Here is a 22,610-nt window from a genome sequence, read left to right on the forward strand (position 1 = left end):
CTCATGGCATGATCATGATCATGAGAGGCTGGCATGGGCTTGAGATGCAGTGCCTGAGTCTTGCCATCAGAGTGGATAAAAATCTGACATTTGTATTACCTATTACCAGAACCTTATTGCCTATCGAACAAGCACATGTGATTTCTATATACAGTGAATCGCCTCTGTTGTGTATCGGCTCCTTTCATTTCAATCTAAGTTGCTCCCACTGTTTGATTAAAAAGACTGTGTCTGGTGTTACAGGGAAAATACAAACTAGTTTGCCTGTGATATGTGCTAGAATGTGTATGATTGTCCCCACAGCCCCTCTCCCCCATGGTAGTAGTGTATGGTATTGCTAGAACAACTGTGATATGTTCAGTGATTGAAGCCGTTTTCTCTATATCATGCATGAACCATGTTGGCGTAGTTCACTTGGAGGAGGGTGAAAGGGAGAAAAAGCCATCCATTTGAAAAATACCAAACAATTGTTCTTAACATTAGTTTTTTTCAATTGTCTTTTTTTTCTGCCATTTCTTTTCTTTTTGTTTTCTTATTACTTGTAATTTTTTTGTTTGTTTGGTTTTTTGTTGTTGTTTTTTTGCGCGCTCACATGCCAATCTGGACATGGTACTAATATGCCGAGTCCTTGTCCATTTTAACCATAGTGAAGAAAAAGCTGCAATGCTGCAAAAAACATATTTATTGTTGTTATAATGTAGCTTGTGTTTTGTAAATGCACTATAATATGGAGATGCCTGAGTTTTGGTTTGGTGATGTGGGTTCTTCTTGTCCTAGATTTTGTGTTTCTTATCAGTTTCAAGTATTTTCATGCTTCCTTGTATTATTGGAGGGTAACTTGACTGTTTGTGTTGCGTTTCATTTTCTTTTTGTATGAAACCTCCATCCAAAAAACTACAGATGGATGAAAATGGAGGTTCGCTAGTTCACATAGAATGCTGTGATTAAAGATGCCTTAAGTATTTAACAATCATTATTTATTACTAACTGTAGCTAGCTAGCTATTGTGGTGGAATATTTAATGTCTCTATCTCATAACTTTGCAATTTAATCAATATATTTATTTAAAATAACACAAAATATTAAAAAAAGAATACCTCATTATGCATTGGTCGGTGGGGATGCTTTTGCATGCCGTCTGTGTTTTCTTTTTCAAAGGAGAAAAAAAGAAACTTGTTGAAAATTGACTGGGGGTGTCTCCCAACACATTTTCTAGCCAGCATGGTGCTGTTGATCTGGATTACATTCCATTCATGTCATTTCTTCATCTTACCGTAACATATTTTTTATTTCTTAAATATCATCCCTGCTTTGTTCTGAAGCAGATAACGGGGTACAACCCCTTTCGTCTTAGTATGGCTCCATAATTAGCTTGCTTTTGTTATATGATACTGCTTTGTTTCCCATAATCAGTCATATTCGATTACCTTTTTGATTTTTTTTTTTTTTTGGTTTGTTTTTTGTGACCACATTCATAATATTTCATCATATCTGGATCTCAATTTAGTGCATATTATTTTAGGACCCACGTATCGAGCTGTATTATTTGTTCCTATGTATTGCTGGCAGTTGCTTTGTGTGGGATTGGGAAGTATGTAACATGCTAACTTGAGCCATTGATCTTATTGAGCAAACTTCTGGTGTACTGTGGTTATACAATATAGATAGCGTGTTTTACACCTGGGTATAATAAGCTAACTACGTTTTCGGTGTGCATTTCTTATTAATACTCTACTAATCCTGCAAATTATTATAACATGTATTGGATTGGAATGAAGCTGGCTGGTCTTACTTTTATTTTTATTTCATTTCGTGCTCTCACTGGCCTTACCCCATGCCCTCCACAGTGTACCCTATTACTCCAGAGCGAACTGGACAGTAGCCATAGTATTAACTCAAGCTGATGAACCGGAATGAACAGTAGAACTTAAAGCACAAGCTTTTTAATGCATGTCCTTCTCAGGTTTTCCTATGTGTATGTGGGAGTAGCTCTGTAGACGTGTTTAATATGATGCTGTACCTTCTTGAATATTTCAGATGTTTCTTTGCTGCTGAAAAAAATGTCGATTATTAACCTGCCAGTGAAAAAGGGAAGTGGCCATCTTTGTACAACACACTGCTGTTTTGCTGTAACCGCGCAATGTTTTATGATCTTGAGTATTTTATAGAAAAGTAGAAGTATGTATCAATAATATGAAAGCAATAGCTAAATCATAATGAAGAATAACATGATCAGTGAATATTGTGGAAAATCTTTAGATTCACTCTGGGTGGATTTTGTACTGTATTTATTACTAATGATGATGCAAAAAGTTGCATAGCTTAACCCAAACTGTTCTGTCTCTTTTTTATTTATTGTCTTGTATATGATCTTTTTGTATGTGTTTTTCAAATAAACTGCCTAAAATGCTGAGAACTAATCTAGTTTGCAGTGGTATGTGCCCTCCTGTCGTTGTCATTTACTTTCAAAACACATGTGCTGAAGCAACATTTGCCTCACCATATTGACCTACATTGGCTCTTGGCTGATATATTTGTATCAGTGTGCATAGGTGTGCTATTGCATAACAACAAAAAACAGCACAGAAAGGGTTACCACACGCTTGAAGTTGTTGAGAGACAGTATTGTTGAACATAACCTGCTCACAATCATTTAAAAAACAGATTTAAGGGATCCTTATCAACAGTCCTTATTGCATAGTGTCATACATCATTTATCTGTGGTTTTTAATGTGAATGAAATCATTCAATCAATCAATTTTCTTATTATTGTTCATATTAAACAAAATTCAATGTTTGTTTCAAAACAAGACTTTTAGGGAGAAAATTGTTGTAATTTCAATTTAAACCCATTTACTACTGGTTTTCTACTTCTACGCCTCCTGATTTATATCCCATTTACCCGTAATTATGATAATTCATGTTGAAATAATTAATAGATTAACTGGTCCAAGAGCCAAATAAGTGGCAGAAAATGAATGGGCAGATTAGCCAATTACACATTTTCTCTGTAAAAAATTACTATTAATGATAAACAGTGATAACATGCTTCAACACACTGTAACAAATAAAACAAAAAGTGTCCTGAATGCATAATCCACTGTTGCTCTGCTCTTCCTGGGTTTTGTTTCCCTCCTGCAGGCGAATGGTTGACAATAGGTAGAGTGTAAAAAAAAAAGCAAAACAAAGATACAATTAAGACAAAATGTTTATTGTTTTCATTGAATTAGGTTTTTTTTTTTTTTTTTTTTTTTGAAAGTGTACAAGAAAAGATGGTAGCAAATGTTATTTTCTGAAATTGGCACAACCTTAAAAAAAGAACACTGGTGTTATCCTTTAAAAGTTGAAGTACAGCTAATTCAGGTCTGTTAATCTCATTTTTTTCCCTCACAAATCTCATCTGACAAAATGAAATGCTCACCCACTCTTTGTCTCACACGTCCTCAGTCCTCCTAATATCTGGGGTAGAGCACTCGCTGAATCTGCCCGTCGGCCTTGTGAGTGTCCAGCCACTTTCCACACTGAAAGATGGTTGTGACAGAGTTGGCCGTGTTGGTCACCTCGATGCACTCTAAGTACCACCCGCTGCTCGCCCGGCTGTTGTCGTGCTCCACCTTGATCCTCAGGAGCTCCCCGAGGTCCAGCATCTCCAGGACGAAGCGGTCCGTTCGCCCCCGTTCAAAAAGGTTGCGGAACTTCTGCCGCAGATGGCGCTTGCCAGAATCACCGTTGACGCCGTAGATGGTGACGAAAACGTTGGCGTCCGTGCCGGCAGATTTGACGTCCCCTGTGATGACGATGATTTCGTACTTGACAGGAACCAGGCTACGGACTTTGCTTGCGAAACTCTCAATAGACTTGTAGCACTCAAATGTCAGGAACTGGTCCTTTTTGGCTGCCAGGGGGATTTTTGAATCACAGTGGAAGAAATACCTAAATAGGGAGGAGGGAAGGTTTGGAGTCACATCCCACACACCTTCACATTATTCTTTATAACACGATGTAGCACCACTCACTTGTTTCCTAGCTCCTTTTCCGTCACCACCACCTCCATGACATGCCAGAAAGCTTCACTCTTGACCTTCTTGCCATCTTTTGTTATGTGTCCGAGGCAGATGCCGGCGATCTCCCCCACATGTTTGGACGAGAACTCAAATGTGTCGGTGGCACCGCTGTCACAAAAGTCAAAAAGACAAAAGTTTCAGCTAGTTAGATCCTGAACAGTGAACAGTTAAATTCACCGGTGTGCCGGAGAGCTTTTCTTTCCTGTGCCTCATGGGATTAACTCTCCAGAGAGCAGAGTCTTGGAGAACAGAAAGTGAAGCAATGAGATAAAAGAGGGCAGAAAAACAAAACATATGAAAGAGAGGAGATTATGTAAGGCGACATAATAGGGTTTTACCATGAGCCGAGGCACCTAGACTCTCTTTGAAGACCTACCATAAGAACTTCTTTTTCTTATTCTCCAGAACAAACTCCTTGGAACGAGCTTTCCTTCCCTCCAACACAACCCAGGCGTTTTCCGCGGTGGCGGCGTCATCTGTGTTCGCAGTTGTTGTGGCAATTTCATATTCTGCAGAGTTGTAGAGAAACAGTGGCACTGTAATCACTTCACACCTGGAAAATGCTCGCACTTAGCTGCAAGTCATTTATCTCTGACAATTAGAGATCTTGTAATTATGCCCACAGACTTCCATCTTGACTCACTGGTTTTGTCACTGAGGTCCACAGAGTCGTTGTTGGCACAGGCCAGCTCCCTCATAATCTGCCCATCGTCTTCACCTTTTGCCAACCAGCGGTCGCAGGGGAACCTGAAGGTCTGATCCATGGCCTCATCTTTCACGTCAATGTACTCCAGGTGCCAACCAGCAGCAAGGCCTGTTAACAGCAGGAGCAATGTAAAAATATGCTGTACCACCGCCAGTGCATCACAGATGCCACATTCAAAGCTACAAAGATCAAAAAGGCTTAGGAACTGCCTCAAAGAAATACATTTTTAAACACATCACTTCGGTCTGTCACTCCTTTCCTCCTCCCCCTCCCCCTCCCCCTCCTCCTCCTCCTCCTCCTCCTCCTCCTCCTCCTCCTCCTCCTCCTCCTCCTCCTCCTCCTCCTCCTCCTCCTCCTCCTCACCTTTGTTATCATGCCACACTCTGACCTTGGACAGTTCGCCCAGACTGAGCATGTCAGGAAATCTGAACACGTCCTTTATTTTGCGCTCAAACTTGTTCCTGTTGGTGCCCTCCTTCAGAGGCAGCATCCCAGTGTCCCCATACTCCCCGAACACGATCATAAACACGTTGGCATCAGTGCCGGCACCTAAAACATGGTCAGTCATCAACAGTAAAATACATGTGCAATTTTAACACCCTGCATTAAAGATGTTTTCTATGTACGTTTGAATTAAAGAATATCTCTAGAATAAAACAGAAGAAGGGAGGTAGAAACGCTAAGTATCTAATAGGACTAATAACAATCAATGTCATTGTCTGATTAACTTCTTCATAATTGTAAACAAGACAAAGAAAGGCACCCAGGTGTTCTTTCTACATTGATACTTATCAATATGTAATTTATAAACACAGTTATAAATATTGAACTTTATTAATTAAAAAGCTCATCTATAATAAAACATCCATTAACAGGCTAATAAACCATTAGTACTTGTTAAAGTCTTTGTATGTATAAGTGCAGCATGAATGCACATTTAAATTGTTAATCATTTATTGCGCCTTAAAAATTATCTTATGAACCAGTGACAGCTCCTAAATGCTGAATTATGAAGTATGAAAATACAATTACATTATTGATGAGCGTATTCAAACTGAGTTTAACATTTATAATTGTGTTTATAAATGTCATACTAATTATTATCAATGTGGGAAGAATGCTTGTTTAGTGATTAAGTATTTGATCATTCTTAACTAATGCATCATAGTGTGGAATTAAGTATTACCCTATTATTTGGTTATAAAAAAAAGTTTAAAGTTTAATTCTCTGTCATTTGACTTCTTCTCACTGCAGCTTTGATTTCTGTACGGTCATGGGAATCGTTTGGTCATGTGACTCACCTGTGACGTCACTGGTCTGGACTTGGATGATGTAGGTCGTCTTCTCCACCATCTCCTCCTCGTCCACCACGGCTGCCAGCTCACACACCTTCGTCCTCTGTGGCCCTTTGGTCTTTGACAGCCAGTTCTCATAGGTGAACAGATAGACTTCATCCGTGGTCAGGTTCCGCATCAGGATCTAAAAGCATTAGATGAGAGCATCAGAGTCAAACCACCACTAGCAGTCTTTATTTTATTTATTTCAAATCAAACAAACCAGATACAATGTGTTAATTAGTTTCAAATGCACTGTATCCAACAAGCTAGAACTGTGCTAATTATAATCACAAATGCATCTTAGTTGTACTTAAACAGAATTATAAATTGCATAATTAACACTGTCTTAACAAGCTTTAGCAGGTGAAATTCAAGATGGAGCTCATTCATTACAACGCTAATGGAAACTCTGCCAAGTGTTACGCTACATTCTCTGATCTCCATAGTGTTATTGCACATTATTTTTAGCTCCTTTTATGAAACACTATGTGTTCACACATTTTATGGAGAAGCTCTTCTAGTCTTTATGTTACCCTGTCGAGAAACCAGTCGGGGCGACTCCCACTACCATCAATGCGAACTCTGATCTTTTTCAGCGGAGCGATGTCATCAATCTCCAGGCTGAATGTGTCTTCTTGGCCTCTTTCAAATCTGAATGAACAGTGTAAATATCATTTTGCATTTGAAAACATGTGTAGGAGGTGATGGTAATTGTTTGGCTTTATTGCTGAACGTTAGACTGGACAGACCTGTCCTCTTTTTTAGAAAGCAGCATTTCCTCTGTGCTCCCATTGGCTCCAAACACAGTCAGGAAAATGTTGGTATCAGTCCCTGCCTCCTGTGTATCACCCGTGACCACTGTGGCTGAATAAATAACCTACAATATACAGTAGATAGTACAGACGAGACAGATTATGGTTTCTTACATAACACATAAAGATACCAAGATATCGTATCCTAGGTGCAGTATGACTCACTTTGCGGATAATGTTGATCGTGCTGGAGTCCAGCACATTGAACAGTCTGGCAGTCAGACCATCTCCCCTGTCTTTAGCCAGCCAGCACTTACATGGAAAGATGTACTTGATACCTTTGGTTGGCACGGCAACCGACAGCTCATCCACCAACCAGCAGCTCTCTGGTGTGACACCGTTATGGCCGAGCTGAGAAAGAGACAGAGAGAGAGAGAGAGAGAGGGAGAGAAGGAGAGGAAAGGGAGGGGAGGGGAGGGGAGAGAGAGAAAGAGGGGGAAGGTAGAACTGGGAATTGATATATCATTTGATTTTGTTTGATCTAGGTACCAGAAGGCACAGCTAGAATTAATTATTACTGCGTGAGAATGGCTTTATTTAAATTTTTAACATCAGTGCATCTGAAGAAGCAGCAGAGAAGAGGCACTTTCACAGATTCAGCCACAGAGAAAGTCCCAGATTCTTACTTCCACCCTCTTGATCTCTCCTACATCAGTTCCATAGCACACAAAGTGATCCATGGTGCCAGCTGCGTAGGATTTCTTTCCCTGTGGCAGGTCGAGCCAAAGTCGGTCCGTCTCGGCTTCGTTGGGGCCGATGATGATGACATAGACCCTGGCTGTAGTGCTGGCATCCCGGTCTATCCCAGTGGACACAGTAAAGTGATAGGGGATGACTGGGCAAGAGAGAAGAATGGTTTAAGTGTATGTGTGTTTTTTTAATGGCATTTTATTCAATAGAATCACTGACATTTTAGGAAATACATTCATGCAGCGTTACATGAAACCAGTCTTATCTCTGTATATTACCTGTAAAGCTATGACTAGCAGCTGGTTAGTTTAGCATAGCAAAAAAAACTGGAAACAAAGGGAAACAACAAGCTGGCTCTGTCTGACTGTAACCATATCTCCCTATCAGGAGCTCTGAAATGCACAAATTACAACATTATATCTTGTTTTTATCCCTAAAAGCCCACACATTGTTACTTTTACAGTATATATTTTTTCTTCAAACGAAACAAGCAAGATACAATGTGTTAATTAGTTTCAAATTTAATGTGTTCAAACTTCATAGGCATTTTTGTTAGCCATTTCCCTCTTTTTATAGTTTTCATGCTACCTGCATCTGGCTATAGCAATGTATTTTCTGTACAGTTATGCATGTGGGAAGCAGATTTTTCACAATGTTGAACTAAATTTCAGCTAATTTGTTACCTAACATTTCGAATTGTTTCTAAATGTTAAACTGATAAAAGTTTTGTACATGACAATTTTCAGTTTCTGTCGAAAGGGCACTTTGTTCTCATCATACTCAAAGTGTTCCTGGAAATACAAGAATAGTTTTGTGGCCTTACTTGGACCCCCTTCCACCACCGTCACCTTCTTCTTCTTTTTCTTCTTGTTGGCGTTTCTGTCCAGTCCCAGTTTGGCCTGAGCCATCTTCATGGAATTTGGATCAATGTGTCTTTCACCTTCATATCCCTAAACCAGACACAAAACAGATGAACTAACATTTCTTTTCTCTCTCACAGGAGCCAATAGAAAAATCAGTTAGTTAAATGGCTCTTTTAAAAAAAAACCTTCTGAAACAGAGTAACTGCAGTGTTTTGATTATAAAATGACCAAATACGAATGGGAAAGCTGTGCCTCAGTCCTCAGCCCCAACTTTGATCAATATGTAAAATACAAACCAAAAAGACATCCCTTATTTCACTTGCTTTTTAGTGTGGTGACATTTTTTTATCCACAGTTATTCGGGCTATGTTGCATCTGTGCCCACAATTGTCTTCTTGGACTGTTTCTGTAAGACCTGAGACTTTCGTTGGCACAGTTGGAAACAGTGACTCTCAGCCAAGCACACTGTTGAAGGAGCTGTGACTGTGTAATATCATAACTTAATCATTTGCGAGTTGATATTCATTTTAATGTCTATTTTTGTCTAATTTCATTAAATATTTTTTTTCTATTCTTCTGCATTAAGTCCTGAACATAATGTACTCCACCATGGTGCATCCTTGATGCTTTGATGGACCTCTGCAATGTAAATTATTCGCTGTACAAATGGGTTGAGCTTGAGGACATTGTTTTAATGTGGACCTACATGCGTCTCTCTCTCTCTCTCTCTCTCTCTCTCTCTCTCTCTCTCTCTCTCCTCACCTTGACGAAGAAGGTCCTCTCTATGTGTCTGTCCTCTTTCTTGGTCGACAGCCAGCGTTCACATAGAAACATGTACACCTCGTCTGTATCCTCGTCCAGTATCTCCACCTGGTCCAGGTACCAGTCAGCCCCCACCCCGGAGTTGTTGTGATGGATGCGAATCTTGAACACTTGCCCCAGATCCACTGCCTCAATAGAGAACTTGTCCACCTGAGCGGCGGAGAGAATGAAACACACTTTACCTCTTGTGAACAAAGGAGATGTGATGTATCTCACCTTTCCACACATACCCCTCCTCTCTCAAACTTGTTCTTATTGTTCTCAGATTTGGAGAGTTTGCGCTCTCCTGTGTCTCCCAGGTCTCCGTAGATGGTGAGAAACACATTGGCATCAGTCCCAGCTCCGTGCATATCACCTGTCCGCACAGACACCTTGTACGTGTGAGCTGTGGTGGGGAAAAAAGCAACTCAATCAGTAGATATAAACACATCTCTGATACCGTGGTGAGCATCCTCCAGTCAAGCGGCATGCTGTGTACTTGTTTATCATGTATGATGTCTCGATAAGAAGCAATCAATTATATTCATAATCAGTTAATCAGATGATTACTCAATTATTAATTATGTTCTGTTGTGTGTATGTATAGGGGTCTTTATGTAAAGCACATTGAGTTGCCTGATCTCCACTCTGCCTTGGTATGAAATGCGCTATATAAATAAAGATGCCTTGCCTTGCCTTGCCTAGGACTAAATAAGTATTACACTTCTTCCTACTATTTTTCAGGCACTTTATATTTTTAGGAATTTTATTGTTTGTTAGTTCGTTTGTTAATGTTGTCTTTTGTCATTTCATCTTTTTGTTTCATGTTCATCAAAATAAAAAAAAAATAAAAAAAAAACAACAACAGAGAACAGCAGCAAATCCTCACAACAGAGAAGCTGTGATGAGAGTTTGAGAGTTTTTGCTTCAGATGATGAATCAAAATCATCATCAATTACATTTTTGCAAATAAATAAATAGATTCATTGACTTCTGCCCTGTAAAGTAACTAAATCTGTCTGTAAAAGAGCAATATTTCCCTCTTCATTTTAGTGGTGTAAATATACTATGTCAAATTTTTCTTAATAACTTTTACATTACATAAAAGTTATTAAGAAAAATTTGACATAGTTGAATAACTTTGACATAGTTAAGTAAAATCTGTGTCAAATTTGTACTCCAGTAAATGCACTTCGGGGTAAACCTACTTTCCAAGGCGTCCTCCACCTCGGTTTCGGTGGTTTTCAGCGTCCCATCCCTGAGGAGTTTCTGTGTGATGATGTCTGAGGGGACCAGCTCCCTCACCGTCTCCCCATCATCCTCAGACTTGGCCAGCCAGCGCTCACATGGGAAAATGGTTGTCTCTGAGCCCTGCCAGTAAATACAGACATATCCCCAAACTGCTGTGTCCGTCTATAACTGAGGAACTGCGAAGTTCAAGGAAACTCTTCACGGTTTGCGCTGGTGGCGTGTCTAATGGATTGTAAGTGCCTTACCTTTCCTTTCCTGAGCTGTCGCCTGATCTCCACTCTGTCGAGGTGCCATCCGGGGTTGCTGCCCCTGTTGTCGTGTCCTATCCTGATTTTCTCTATGACATCGCCAACATCCTCCAACTGGGAAAAGACAACACAGTGTCTGCAGAGCCGCCCTCATGAGGGATGGATAATCCAAATCCACACACACTCACCTCCACAATAAACATGTCCTCAGCTCGCCTCTCGAAGTACAGGCGCCTCTCTCTCTTGTTGACGCACAGGTGCTTCTGCTGTGTGCTCACTCCCTTTCGGCCATACAAGGCTATAAACACATCAGCGTCTGTTCCCGCACCGAACACATCACTGGTGTAAATCTTTATCTCGTAAGGCACGACTGAAAAGAGGAGGGAGGTGTTTTTATTGACACAAGCAAGATGGAAAATTCCAAAATACAGTTAAACAAAGTGTTTCTCATGATTAAAGACTTAAAGACTAATAAGTGAAAAGTCACAAACCCGGTGTGCACAATTTAATCTCTTCTCCGAACAAGATTTAAAAAACATCAGATCATTTAGTTTGAGTAATTTGAGACCTCTGTGGTGCCATGGCGTAATGCAGTACTCTCCACTGGTATTGTTAGGGTGGGGATTTTAATTTTGCAAGTCTTTAGAAATACACTCAATTATTATTCACAGAGAAATATTGTACAAATATATATAGTGAATAGACGTCTGGCCATATTTATGTGAAAATTGCAGTTTGTATGTGCTTTAATAGGATTTCTGATGCAAAATACAGCTACGATATATCTAGAAGAGATCGAATCAAATAAGACAATTACAAAGAAGCAATGAAGGGTTGGAGTGTTGGGACCATTTAGTTAATTCAATGTTTCTATTTCTCTAAAATGGTTGAATTTTAAAAGATTGAGGGAGAGTTTTTGTGGAGAATGCGAAATCAGCGGCCTTTGACCCTACATTGAAATCTAGTATGATGATGCGTATTTTGGTAAAAGTGAAAAAAGACTAAATGGATGAAACCGAATCTACAGCTGCTGCGTGCCAAGACAGTGGTGAAGTTAAAAGGCCTCAACGGCAACATTATCACACTTGTTTCAGATTACATCAAAGAGGTGACGCAGGGACAAGCACCCTTCTTCAGATGGAGTGCCTTAAGTAGATTTTACTGCTAATGCTTTCACACAATTCAGTGGAGTAAAAATTTAGCATCAAGGACTTTTACAGGAAGATTCTCAATCAGCGCTTTGCTCCTTTCACTAATGGATTTGAACACTTGTTCCACAGCTATTCACTCACATGGCGTATAGACTTCAGTCTGCAGGTCAGCAGGATAGAGATCCCTCACTACGGCGCCATCATCCTTTCCTTTATCCAGCCAGCGGCCACATGGGAAGCGCAGTCTCTGACCCTGCGAGGGGGCGTCAATCTCCACCCAGTCCAAGAACCAACCACGCGAAGCCCCTGACAGTGGAAAAACAAAATTGCTATATGTTAATTCAGTTCCATAGACTGCTGCTTATGACTATTTATCATTGGTCTGTGGTGTCTTTTCTTTCCCCACCTGAGTTGCTGTGCCCAATTCGAATCTTTTCCAATTCACCCAAGTCAACCGCCTCCACAGTGAACTCGTTGATCATCCCATGTTCAAACTTATTCCTATAGTTCTTACAAGCCTTTAGGTTGATGATCCCTGTGAGTGATATGACATTGGTGTCACTCAGCCAATAACATGCAGCATGAATTTGTCACAACAATACCAGTATGTTGGCGAGTTGGAGCATCTCACCTGTGTCGTCATTTTCACCAAACAGGATGACGTAGACGTTGGAATCTGTCCCAGAGTACTTCTTATCTCCAGTTTTTACTTTAATAGTATATGTAGTAGACATGGCTGTAAAATGAATGTGACAAATCAGTAATCCTTTCTATCTTCACACACAGATACAAGTTCCTCTTTACTCTCATCTACAGCTGCATGGTGCACCAGCACTTTGTTAAATACTTGAACAGACCTTCCTTCTATCTCACTCTACTAAAACATGAGCCGGCTGTGAATCTGTGTTACATTTCTGCTCCAGTCCAAGTGTGGCGGCCGTGCCCTCTTCGTCCTCATCCTGTTTCATGAAAGCTTCATCCACAGGCACCAGCTCTCTCGCTACCTGCCCGTCGTCCTCATCCACTGCGAGCCAGCGGTTGCAAGGGAAATAGTACCTGCAGTGTTCGAGAAAGGCCTCTTCTGATCAGCACTCCAAGTCAAAGACGGCCTGCTGATACATCACTATCATTAGCGTGCTGGTTTCACCTACGTTGTGTCTTCCTTTGTGTCCACAATCTCTACACGATCCAGGTACCACGCTGAATGACCCTGGGTGTTGTCGTGACGAATTCGTAGCTTCTTCAGAGGGCCCAGATCAACAGCTGTCACCGTGAAAACATCCTCCTGCAAAATACACCAATCAGAGATACTGTTCTGTTACTGGCAAAACTTTTTTAAAGTTTTATTTGAAAGCTCAAAGTGAAGACCAGTGTTGGGGATGTTATTTTTAAAAAGTAGTTAGTTATAGTTACTAGTTGCAGGACTGAAAAAAAAAAAGTGTAGCCTATATAACGTCCACTTTAATGGGTGTATTATTTTGTAACAGGAGTTCTTGAGTCAAGTAACGGTGACTAACAGTGCATTTTATTGTCGTTAACGGTAATAGCGTTATAACGAGGGAAACAGTAACTTTTTTGATTACTTGTTAATGAGAAAAGTAGCACCTTTAGTGATGCCGTTATTTTATAAGGCTGTTATTCCCATCACTGAGGAAGACAGACAAGAAATAGCCACCTTAACTTTGACCTCCCAGTTAAATACATAAATGAATGTATTTTTTCTATTATAGAAACCATTTATTGTCATTGTGGAGTTCAAAAAATACATTGAAATCAATTGGCTGGTTGTGTGGGCTTCTGGTTGAACTGTTAAATAATAAACCGATAGAATATATAAAGTTCTCAGTGACTGCACAAGTATAGGAACGATAAAGAACGATAAAGTGGTTTTCATTTTTGCACAACAGGGTTCATTCTTGTGTTGTGTTGAGTATTGAAAGACCTGCAGAGCCGGCCAGAAGGCTGCAGGTCATAAAGGTGGTAGCCATGATATTAACAGTCCTGTGACTCTGGAAAGGTAGTGGGTGTTTGCGATGTCTTGCAGGGACAGAAGAGGGCAGCCAATGATTTTTTTTGTGCAGTGTTTATGACTCTTTGAAGAGCCAAGTGTTTCCTCTGACCGAACAACAATGGGCTATTGTTGTTTTTAATCTGTGGGAAGAAATACACCCAATTGTCTGTGGAAATGAGTTTTGTGTTTCTACAGAGACAGGTGTGATGTAAAGATGAATAATTCACAGGTTTGGATTAAGTAATGAGTAAAAGTAGGACAGGTTCAATAACACAGAGGACTCCTCAGAGCTCCTCTCAGTCACAGCTGGCTCGCCTGCAGGGGAGCATGTAATCCTAGCAGAATACACTCCCACCCACACCTCACTGGAAGAATCATGTTGCGTGGAAGTGCTTGAGTCTTTTAGACTGCTGGATAATCTTGAGTAGGATACCCTTTCAGGACAGTAGGTAAAATTGTAATGTAATTTTATGCTCTTGGTTTTATGAATCTCAGGTCATATAAGAATAGCTGGTGTCATATAAATAATGTCTTTCCTGCCTGTAAAATAATCAGGATCTTTAGCTGATTCAAAAAAAAAATTGTGATCGCGTCTTTGTTCAACACAACATCACCTGCCCCCGCTCAAATTTGTTGAGGTTGTCAGAGCTCTTCAGGTAGCGCTCTCCAGTGTCACCGTTTTCTCCGTAAATATTAATGAAGACATTGGCGTCGGTTCCAGCCCCCAGCATGTCACCAGTGAAGACGCACACTTCGTAGGTGTTGACTGTTGGACAAAGCAAGGGATGAATTACTAACACCTCTTTAACCCGTCACTCAATGAAATGTCGGTCAGGAAACTGTGTCAAATCAAACCATGCGTGTCTGCAACATCAACACTGTTTAAGAGGAAAAAATATGTAAAGGCAGTGTTACAAATAGCCACTTAATATCTGTATATGTTTTGTGCATCTGCACCTGTGGTTATTAAAAGGCAGCAAGGGCAAATTATTTTATTCTATTAGAATACTATCCATCATCAATACTCAGTTAAAGCCTTAAATTAATTCACTGTATGTCAATAGTCATGGTACTTAAGTCTGATTGAAGCACTTTAGAACAAGGAAAGGGGAGATTATAGTAAATAGAAGTGTTTGAAAGAATAAAACAATTAGCCTTCATGCTTAATAAAACTGAATAATAAAACTCTTTCCCTACAACCCTACACTGCATGAACTTCAATGCTCAAGATCTCAAGTACGGGTAATGGGTCAGAAGCTGCCTACTCCATCTGACATCCAATATTACACCTATTATGTATTCTATACCTTCCAGCTCCTCTGAATCCTCAGGCAGCAGCTCCACCACCAGCTCGCCATCCTCCTCTCCGTTGGCCAGCCAGCGTGAACAGGGGAAACTGTACGTCAGCACCACCTCTTGCATCTCCTCTCCTCCCTCCTCATCCTCAGCGTCCTCATCTGTCTTCTTTTTCTTCTTCTTTTTCTTGTCCTCCTTTTTCTTCTCTTTGGGCGCCAAGGCCATGATTAAACGTTTGACATCCACTGACTCCAAGAACCAGCCAGATCCCAACCCTGAGCCGTCATGACCGATGCGGATCTTGAAGACCTTTCCCACATCTCTGGCCTCAATCTGGGGAAAATTTACAAAGTTTCAATTTTAAATGAAAAATCCGATGCTTACTGTTTGACACTTTAAAGGGCCGAGAGCATAAAATCCATGCTTTGATACCTTGAATATTTCCGTAGTGTTACGCTCAAAATTGTTGGATCTGCTTTCCAGCACAATAATTTCTGTCTTCCCCTGGTCGCCGTACATCTGGATGAACACTTTTGCATTGGTGCCAGCAAACATCACATCTCCAGTCACTACTGTTATCTCATAGTTAATCTCTGGAAATATGAAATGCAGGATGTGTAAGGGCTAAAGAAACCACTTGGACACACACAAAAATCAAGAGTTTTTTGAATCAGAATTATAGGTTCAAAGACAATGTCAACATAAACTTGGTGTGTGTGTGTGTGTGTATGTGTGTACTTTCTTCTGACAGTGTGAGAGTGTGTGAATGATGCCTACGTTGTTGCATGTCCAGGATCTCGCTTGGGTAAATCTCCACCTCTGTCTTGCCGTCGGCCTCATCCTTGCATAGCCAGCGGTGACTGGGGAACATGTACTGCTTTCCTTGGACTGGAACCATTATCTGAACGCTGTCCAAGAACCAGCCGGCACGCATGCCTTCATTAGTGTGGCCAATCATTAGACGGTTAATCTGGGAAATGAAATGAATGAACACAATTTAAATTCAATTACTCAAGCACTTTCGTGGCAAATATTGCAAACACAGAAAAATCAACAACGTGTTTGCCTCCACAGTGGCACCTGTCCAATGTCAAAGGTTTCCACTCTGAAGATGTCAACGCGGCCCGTCTCAAAGTAGTTCCCCAGGTTGTTGGCAGAGACCACCAGCATCATCTTACTGGTGTCACCTTTCTCTCCGTAGAGCTTGACGAACACGCTGGAGTCTGAACTGCCACCAGGGATGTTGCCTGTCTTCACTGCGATGTGATAGTCAAGGTCTGACACACACACACACACACACACAAGCTTCAGCAACAGGTCGATACAAGTTATTAATGTTGGAGTGAAGAGTGAATTAGGTCTTAACTGTAAAGACGTTGTCCATCTGAGAGCGGCACAAGCTCTCTTACAATCTGTCCATCATCCTCATTGCGGTCCAGCCACCTGCACAGCACATACAACAAATAAACTCTAAGCTCTTCTATCACACACTCTCTCTCTTTCACACACACACACACACACACACACACACACACACACACACACACACACACACACACACACACACACACACACACACACACACATATGCAGAGATTAATGCACCTGTTGCAGGGGAACTCTATAGCTTGGGCCTCCCCGTGTCCCTCCTCTCTTACAATCACTTTATCAAGGAACCAGCCACAGCCTCCACCTTTGCCATCGTGTCCAATCCTCACCCTACGGACCCGCCCGAGGGCTACAGCCTCAAGCATGAACTCATCCAACTAGAAAGATTAAAAAAAGAAAACCCACTGTGATGCCTTTTTATATGTAATGCAGACAAATATGTGACGAAAACAACTGGCAGATACCATGTAGGACAATGTGGGACAACCATTACCAATGATAGGTAGTCTGAAACGTTGATAAGTTCTATCTAAGTTATCAAAGATAAAAGCACAGATTGCATGTTTCAGTTATACTACTTGTGCTTTCATCCTTTAAATGCAAGACTGCATTACAAAGTGCAAAATGACCTCACAGAAATTTCAAGAGTGCCATGGGGGGCACTGCTGATGTATGACCTCTGTCAACATGAGACTTAAACCTTTGACCTGAACATCAGGAGTCGTGCATTGTACAGACAGAGCTAAACAGACAGGCACATAATCATCTCTCTCTGAACACTGACATGAAGGAGCTGTCAACCTGTCTGTGTGCATTTGTGCAAGTGTGAAGAGTCAAAGTAGTCCTTAATCAGTGCATGTAGCTGGATAGGTCAGTGGGTAATGAAATTGACTTTGGATTGGGAGGCCGAGGGTTGAATCCCGGTCAGGGCTAAGTGGCCATCTGGACAGTATGCCACCCTAGTAACTTCAATTTATGGTGCTTATCACCTACTTTTCTGTCAAAGACCAGGACGATCATTTACTGTGTTTGTGTTCCCCGATTCTCTCTCCTCATTTCTACATTTAACTTAGTGCATAACCATCTCCCTTTCACTGTATTAACTTCACCTAGCTGTTTTTTTCATGCCACTTCTCTCTGTAATGGTTCTGTAATGTAATGTACTGACTTAGTATTCCAAGAAATCATTGTGATGTATACAAATGTGTTTTACATAATTTGTGTGTAATTACTGTGTAATAATAAATATTGCATGGCTGAGCCCAAGGCCACGTGGCCTCGGTGCTCTCTGAGGGAGGCTGGTACAGCCACAATAAAGAAATTCTCCTTCTTGGAGTTGAACTTCAGGCTCCCAGTCCAAAGTCAATGGTAATCCACAAACAGCTATCCAGCTGGATCCGTTAGGGGGTTAGGCTCACCATACTTTTATCTTACATTACACCTCCTGATAATGAGACAAAATTCATTGTGATCACAGCAAATACTTCGCATATATTCATTACAAGAAAACAAGCTCTTCTTGGGATTTATGGGATTCAAACTCCCAGTTTTCTAATCCCAGTGTTCAGAGAGAGAGAGAGAGATCATCATGTGTCTGTCTGATTAGCTCTGTCTGTACAATGTGTGAAGGCTGTGGGTTCAGTTTCCATGTTGATGGAGATCACATCCAGTCTGCGCCATTCATGGAAATGTTCTTCTTAGTACTACAGTCTTGAATTTGAACAGTGAAAGCACCAGTAGTATAATTGAAACCAGCAGTTGGTGTGTTTATTTTTCAGAACTAAGAATCTATCAACATTTTAGACCTCTCATTGGTTTTATTGGTTGTCCCACTTGGTTATACAGTCACTAAAAAATGTCAGACAATGAGAAATTAATTGCAGTATTCCCATCAAGGGTGTCTAATTCATCTATTTAAAACATTTGATTAAAATTAGGCTGGAAAAGAGATTTGGCAGATTCCACAAGGGGGTTGCCTGATTACTGGGGTGTAATCCATAATCAGTAAGAAACATATTCCCCAAATTTGTCATCACTGGCATCAACACTGGAGTCAGTGCACAGCATGCAGGCTAATTGGCTTAATTATAATCACACTGATTAGTAATTGGCTTGTGTGTGCGTGTGAGAAAATAGAAAGTTTAATGCTTGTTGATTGGATAGGGACTCGTTAGATTTTTAAAAAGAAAGAAGCACAAACTAAAAAACACATGCTTTCTTCTTGATATGTCACATAGTTCTCCAGTGTGTCCAACACTGATGAATGTACCTACATTTCCTTTCTCAAACTTGTTGACATTGTTTTTGCAGTTGACCAGCTCCCGGTCTCCGGTGTCTCCCAGGTCTCCGATCAGATTGAGAAAAACAGATGCATCTGTGCCGCTGCCTCCTACAGTCCCTGTGCAGACCGTCACTCTGTATTTTAACACTGTAGAGAAAAGATTAAAGTGGTTCATAGTATTAAATTTTTCTTATTTTATATTTGGCTAAGCAGATTTTTTTTGGGGGGGATTGCTTGTGGTGAGTAGAGGCGTGTGAACACACAGGGCAATGGCTCAGCGACCAGTTCTCCAGTGGCAGGCAGCTCCCGCACAACCTCGTTATCGTCCTCATTAGTGTCCAGCCACCGCTCACAAGGAAACGTATACTTCTCCTTAGTTAATGTCTTCATCACAGTTGCCTAAAGGGAGACATGCAATATCGGAAATCATATTTGACTTGATATGGTGTCTGGATTGTCCTTGCATTAGAGTGTTAAAATATTCCCTTAATATCCTCAGATCTTTCTTCATTTTGAAGGTAAAGAGAGGAAACACACTTTGTGATTTTAATTAAATATTCAAACATGTGTGTTGTGGTGAACCCAGGATAAGAAACTGTAAAATACAGGATAGGATTATCAGATTCATTTTAAATCAAATTAATTAATTCAAATCAAAAACTTCTAAATCAGAAATACATGCACAGAAATGTCACTGACCTAATTTAACAAATTAATCTTTACTCACCTTGCTGAGATGCCATCCTGCAAACGGATTTCTCTTCTCATGCCAGATACGGAGTTTAGTCAAATTTCCCAAATCAGGCAGCTCAACCTATGATGACAGATGAAAGCTATTTATTACACAACCTCATTATCTACCTTGTTGATATTAATGTATGTGATATTGAATTGGATAGGATACATACCATAAACCTGTCCACCTGACCCTGTTCAAAATTGTCAGTTTTGTTGTCAAGGCCGATCGCGTCTGACTTGCCCTTCTGTCCGTACACCTGAAAACAGATATCTGCATCGGTCCCTGCATTGGGCAGATCTGACGTCCAAATCCACACAGACCAGGGGTGCTCTGAGGAGAACCAAATTAAATCGTCAACTTTGATTCAGGAGTAATATCATGTTTGTTAATTCCCCCGCTCAGAGAGGTAACTTCCTCTCCCTCAACATTTTAATAGAACCCCTGAAATGTCATATACCTGCTTGTTAGGAAATATTCTCTGGGCAGAAACTGCTGTTGAAGGCAGTGATAGGAGCTGACAACTCCCAATTGTGAACTTGTCTGATTGTAAATTAGTAGCAAGGCAGTAAAGGAATACTCAATAAAGTCAGGCTTATGCACAAATCTTAATGCATACGTTTGTGGATCATGAAACAACATGAAACAGATATGGTGAATGACATACTGGAAATATTGGACATCATTTCACAAGCAATAGGAGAACAACTGACTAAAATTAGAAAGTCCAATGAAGGCAGACTGCCTGCCGAGTCATTATGCAAATGTCTGATACATATAATTGACTTGGAATGGTGTTGCTCAGTGTTTCAGGAAATTAAGGAGAAAATGGCAGCATTTACCGCCTCTGCTGACTGGACATAATTACTGACATTCAACTTACTTTTCTGCCTCTTCTGTCTCAGCGAGACCATCTCATAGAGCTCCCTCTCGATCAGCCCATCTCCCTCCTTCTCATCGAGCCATTTACTGCATGGGAAAGTCTGTTCAATCCCTGTGAACGGACAATACACCACCACCTGTGCCAAAACACAAAACACTAATGAAGCTCAATTCACAGCAAGATTGTGACATGTATGCATGTACAGTATGGGCGCATGCATGTTCAATCAGTGTACCTTCTCGCAGTACCACCCAGCACTGACTCCGTCATTGTCATGTCCAATGGTGACTCTGCTGAGTGGACTGAGGAGTGCAGCAAGCTCCACCTTAAAGATGTCCGTCAGGCCCCGCTCAAACTTTCCTCCCTCCAAAAACACCTAGATCACAACCATCGGAGAGAAGATAAGAGAAAGAATGGATCAAACACAGCTGAATTGAGCAGAACAGCAAATTAGAGTCTGGAGGGCATATTGAGCTGTTATCAATTAAACCTAAGCTTTGTCCATTAAGAATAGACAGAAAACCATTCTCGTCTGTCTTTACCAAGGAAGTCTATGATTACAGAGGCACAGAAAACAGATCTCTTTCACTCCGAGTATGAACTTTCACCTTCTGGCCAATGGTTTCGTCCAAGTGTCAACTGAACTGAACTGTTACAAACACTCATTTGTTCCATCCTCTATCAGGATTTTAAGCAACAGCAACTGAATTATTTTTTATTGTTCTTTCCACTGTACCTTTACTGATTTATTTTACTGTTTATTAGGGGGTTCCTTTTGTTTTCAACTGACATGGTATCTGGGACTCATAGTTTTTCATTACTTTGTTGAATTTACACTTAAATGCACAAGTTTTCATAAAGATGCTGTAATGTGTGCTGACATTGACAGCTCTGTGTAGCAGGAACTCTGAACTCAAGCCAAATCCCCAAGGGACAATTGAGTATATCTTGATCTTGATATAGCAAAGTGGACAGGAATTCTGTTCACTGTGTTAGATGGAAACTAATTTTCTGTAGCCTGAGGACTCTGCATTAAGTTTGGATGGACAAACCAAACAGCAGCATGGGCAAAGACTCAAAGTTTATCACAGGACTGTTTGCTTGATATATCTGAAAAGTGACGCACCAATGCAAGCAGAAAGTTCGCCTAAGTGAGCATAAGAAAAAATACAGACAGTTATTTGGTTTAGTTAAGATCTTTACAGTACCTACTCTGTTTCACTCAAATAAAAACTAACGAACTAACTAACCACTACTGTGCCATTGTTCTTTAAATTAAGTACAAGTTGCCTACTCAGTTTTTTTGTGTGTACCGTATCACATTTACCTTGCCGCTGTTCTTCAAGCCCTTTGAACCGTGCATCACTATGTGGATTTTGGAGTTGGTCCCAGCACCTCTGATGTTTCCTGTCACAATCTGGACGTTGTACACAATACCTGACAGATACAATTACATGTCAGGCTATCGGAGCTTCTGCCAATGGGTCACTGCGCTTCATGGCACCCATACTCTCTGAGCAACTGAGCAGGGACTATATCAACCAGATCTAAGCATCGATAGTCTGACCTAAGAATCAATGATCACGCTCTTTGGCAAGCTGAATAGAAAACACACTCTGCTATTTGGAGTGAATAATAATATATAAGTATACAGCAAAAGATGTTGGTATTAGAGGTCTTATTCCTTTATGCAATATTTTTCAGACCAGGCAAGCAGATAATCATTTCAAATTAGGCTAACTAATTTCAATTTTTGCCATGATTACAGCCTCTGGCATAAAAGATCTGGTAATTATATGGCAGTTGGATTTCTCCAGGCTCATAAACAAATTTACTCACCTGTGGGCTGACTACCCCCGACCAAAATATCCCTCTGGATCTTCCCATCATCCTCATCAAAGGCGAACCAACGGTTAACTGGAAATTCATACACTGTTTTGTTTCCCAAATCATCCAAAACCACCTTAAAAGAGAAAAGAAAAACCTCATTAGTAACAACAATGTGATTGAGATCTGTGGTACATGGTGTTATGAAATGTATAGTTGATGACTATGCAGAGGCAAAAAGTATGATTGGACAAGGTCCTATTC

The 22,610-nt window shown here is 40.6% G+C and overlaps 1 protein-coding gene across 1 annotated transcript; it reads right to left on the bottom strand.

The window, feature by feature from the left end:
* Positions 1–3,358: 3,358 nt before the first annotated feature.
* Positions 3,359–21,899, bottom strand: loxhd1b (lipoxygenase homology PLAT domains 1b). The gene is made up of 35 exons (XM_083978478.1): positions 21,847–21,899; positions 20,755–20,895; positions 20,520–20,655; positions 19,809–19,969; positions 19,628–19,714; positions 19,164–19,299; positions 18,893–19,047; positions 16,836–16,996; positions 16,597–16,673; positions 16,311–16,507; positions 16,008–16,200; positions 15,663–15,823; positions 15,242–15,563; positions 14,549–14,700; positions 13,075–13,208; positions 12,834–12,979; positions 12,555–12,659; positions 12,330–12,458; positions 12,065–12,229; positions 10,961–11,142; positions 10,770–10,886; positions 10,482–10,644; positions 9,525–9,679; positions 9,235–9,444; positions 8,433–8,559; positions 7,546–7,754; positions 7,085–7,270; positions 6,857–6,984; positions 6,641–6,758; positions 6,072–6,249; positions 5,134–5,319; positions 4,708–4,878; positions 4,441–4,573; positions 4,017–4,172; positions 3,359–3,933 (listed from the first exon to the last, which is right to left on the bottom strand). Exons 1-35 carry the CDS (start codon positions 21,880–21,882, stop codon positions 3,453–3,455), a joined length of 5,694 nt encoding a protein of 1,897 aa, XP_083834604.1. The 5' UTR covers positions 21,883–21,899; the 3' UTR covers positions 3,359–3,452.
* Between the last annotated feature and the right edge of the window lie 711 nt (positions 21,900–22,610).

Source organism: Trachurus trachurus, assembly GCF_905171665.1.
Source record: "Trachurus trachurus genome assembly, chromosome: 9".
NCBI classification, from domain to species: domain Eukaryota; kingdom Metazoa; phylum Chordata; class Actinopteri; order Carangiformes; family Carangidae; genus Trachurus; species Trachurus trachurus.

Excerpts from the sequence above, each read along its gene's own strand:
- loxhd1b (XM_083978478.1), bottom strand. The coding sequence starts at position 21,882 with ATGCACGGTTCAAAGGGCTTGAAGAACAGCGGCAAG. Across the intron at positions 20,896-21,846 it reads GCTTGAAGAACAGCGGCAAG|GTGTTTTTGGAGGGAGGAAA; the intron begins GTAAATGTGATA and ends GTTGTGATCTAG. Across the intron at positions 15,824-16,007 it reads GATCCTGGACATGCAACAAC|AGATTAACTATGAGATAACA; the intron begins GTAGGCATCATT and ends TCATATTTCCAG.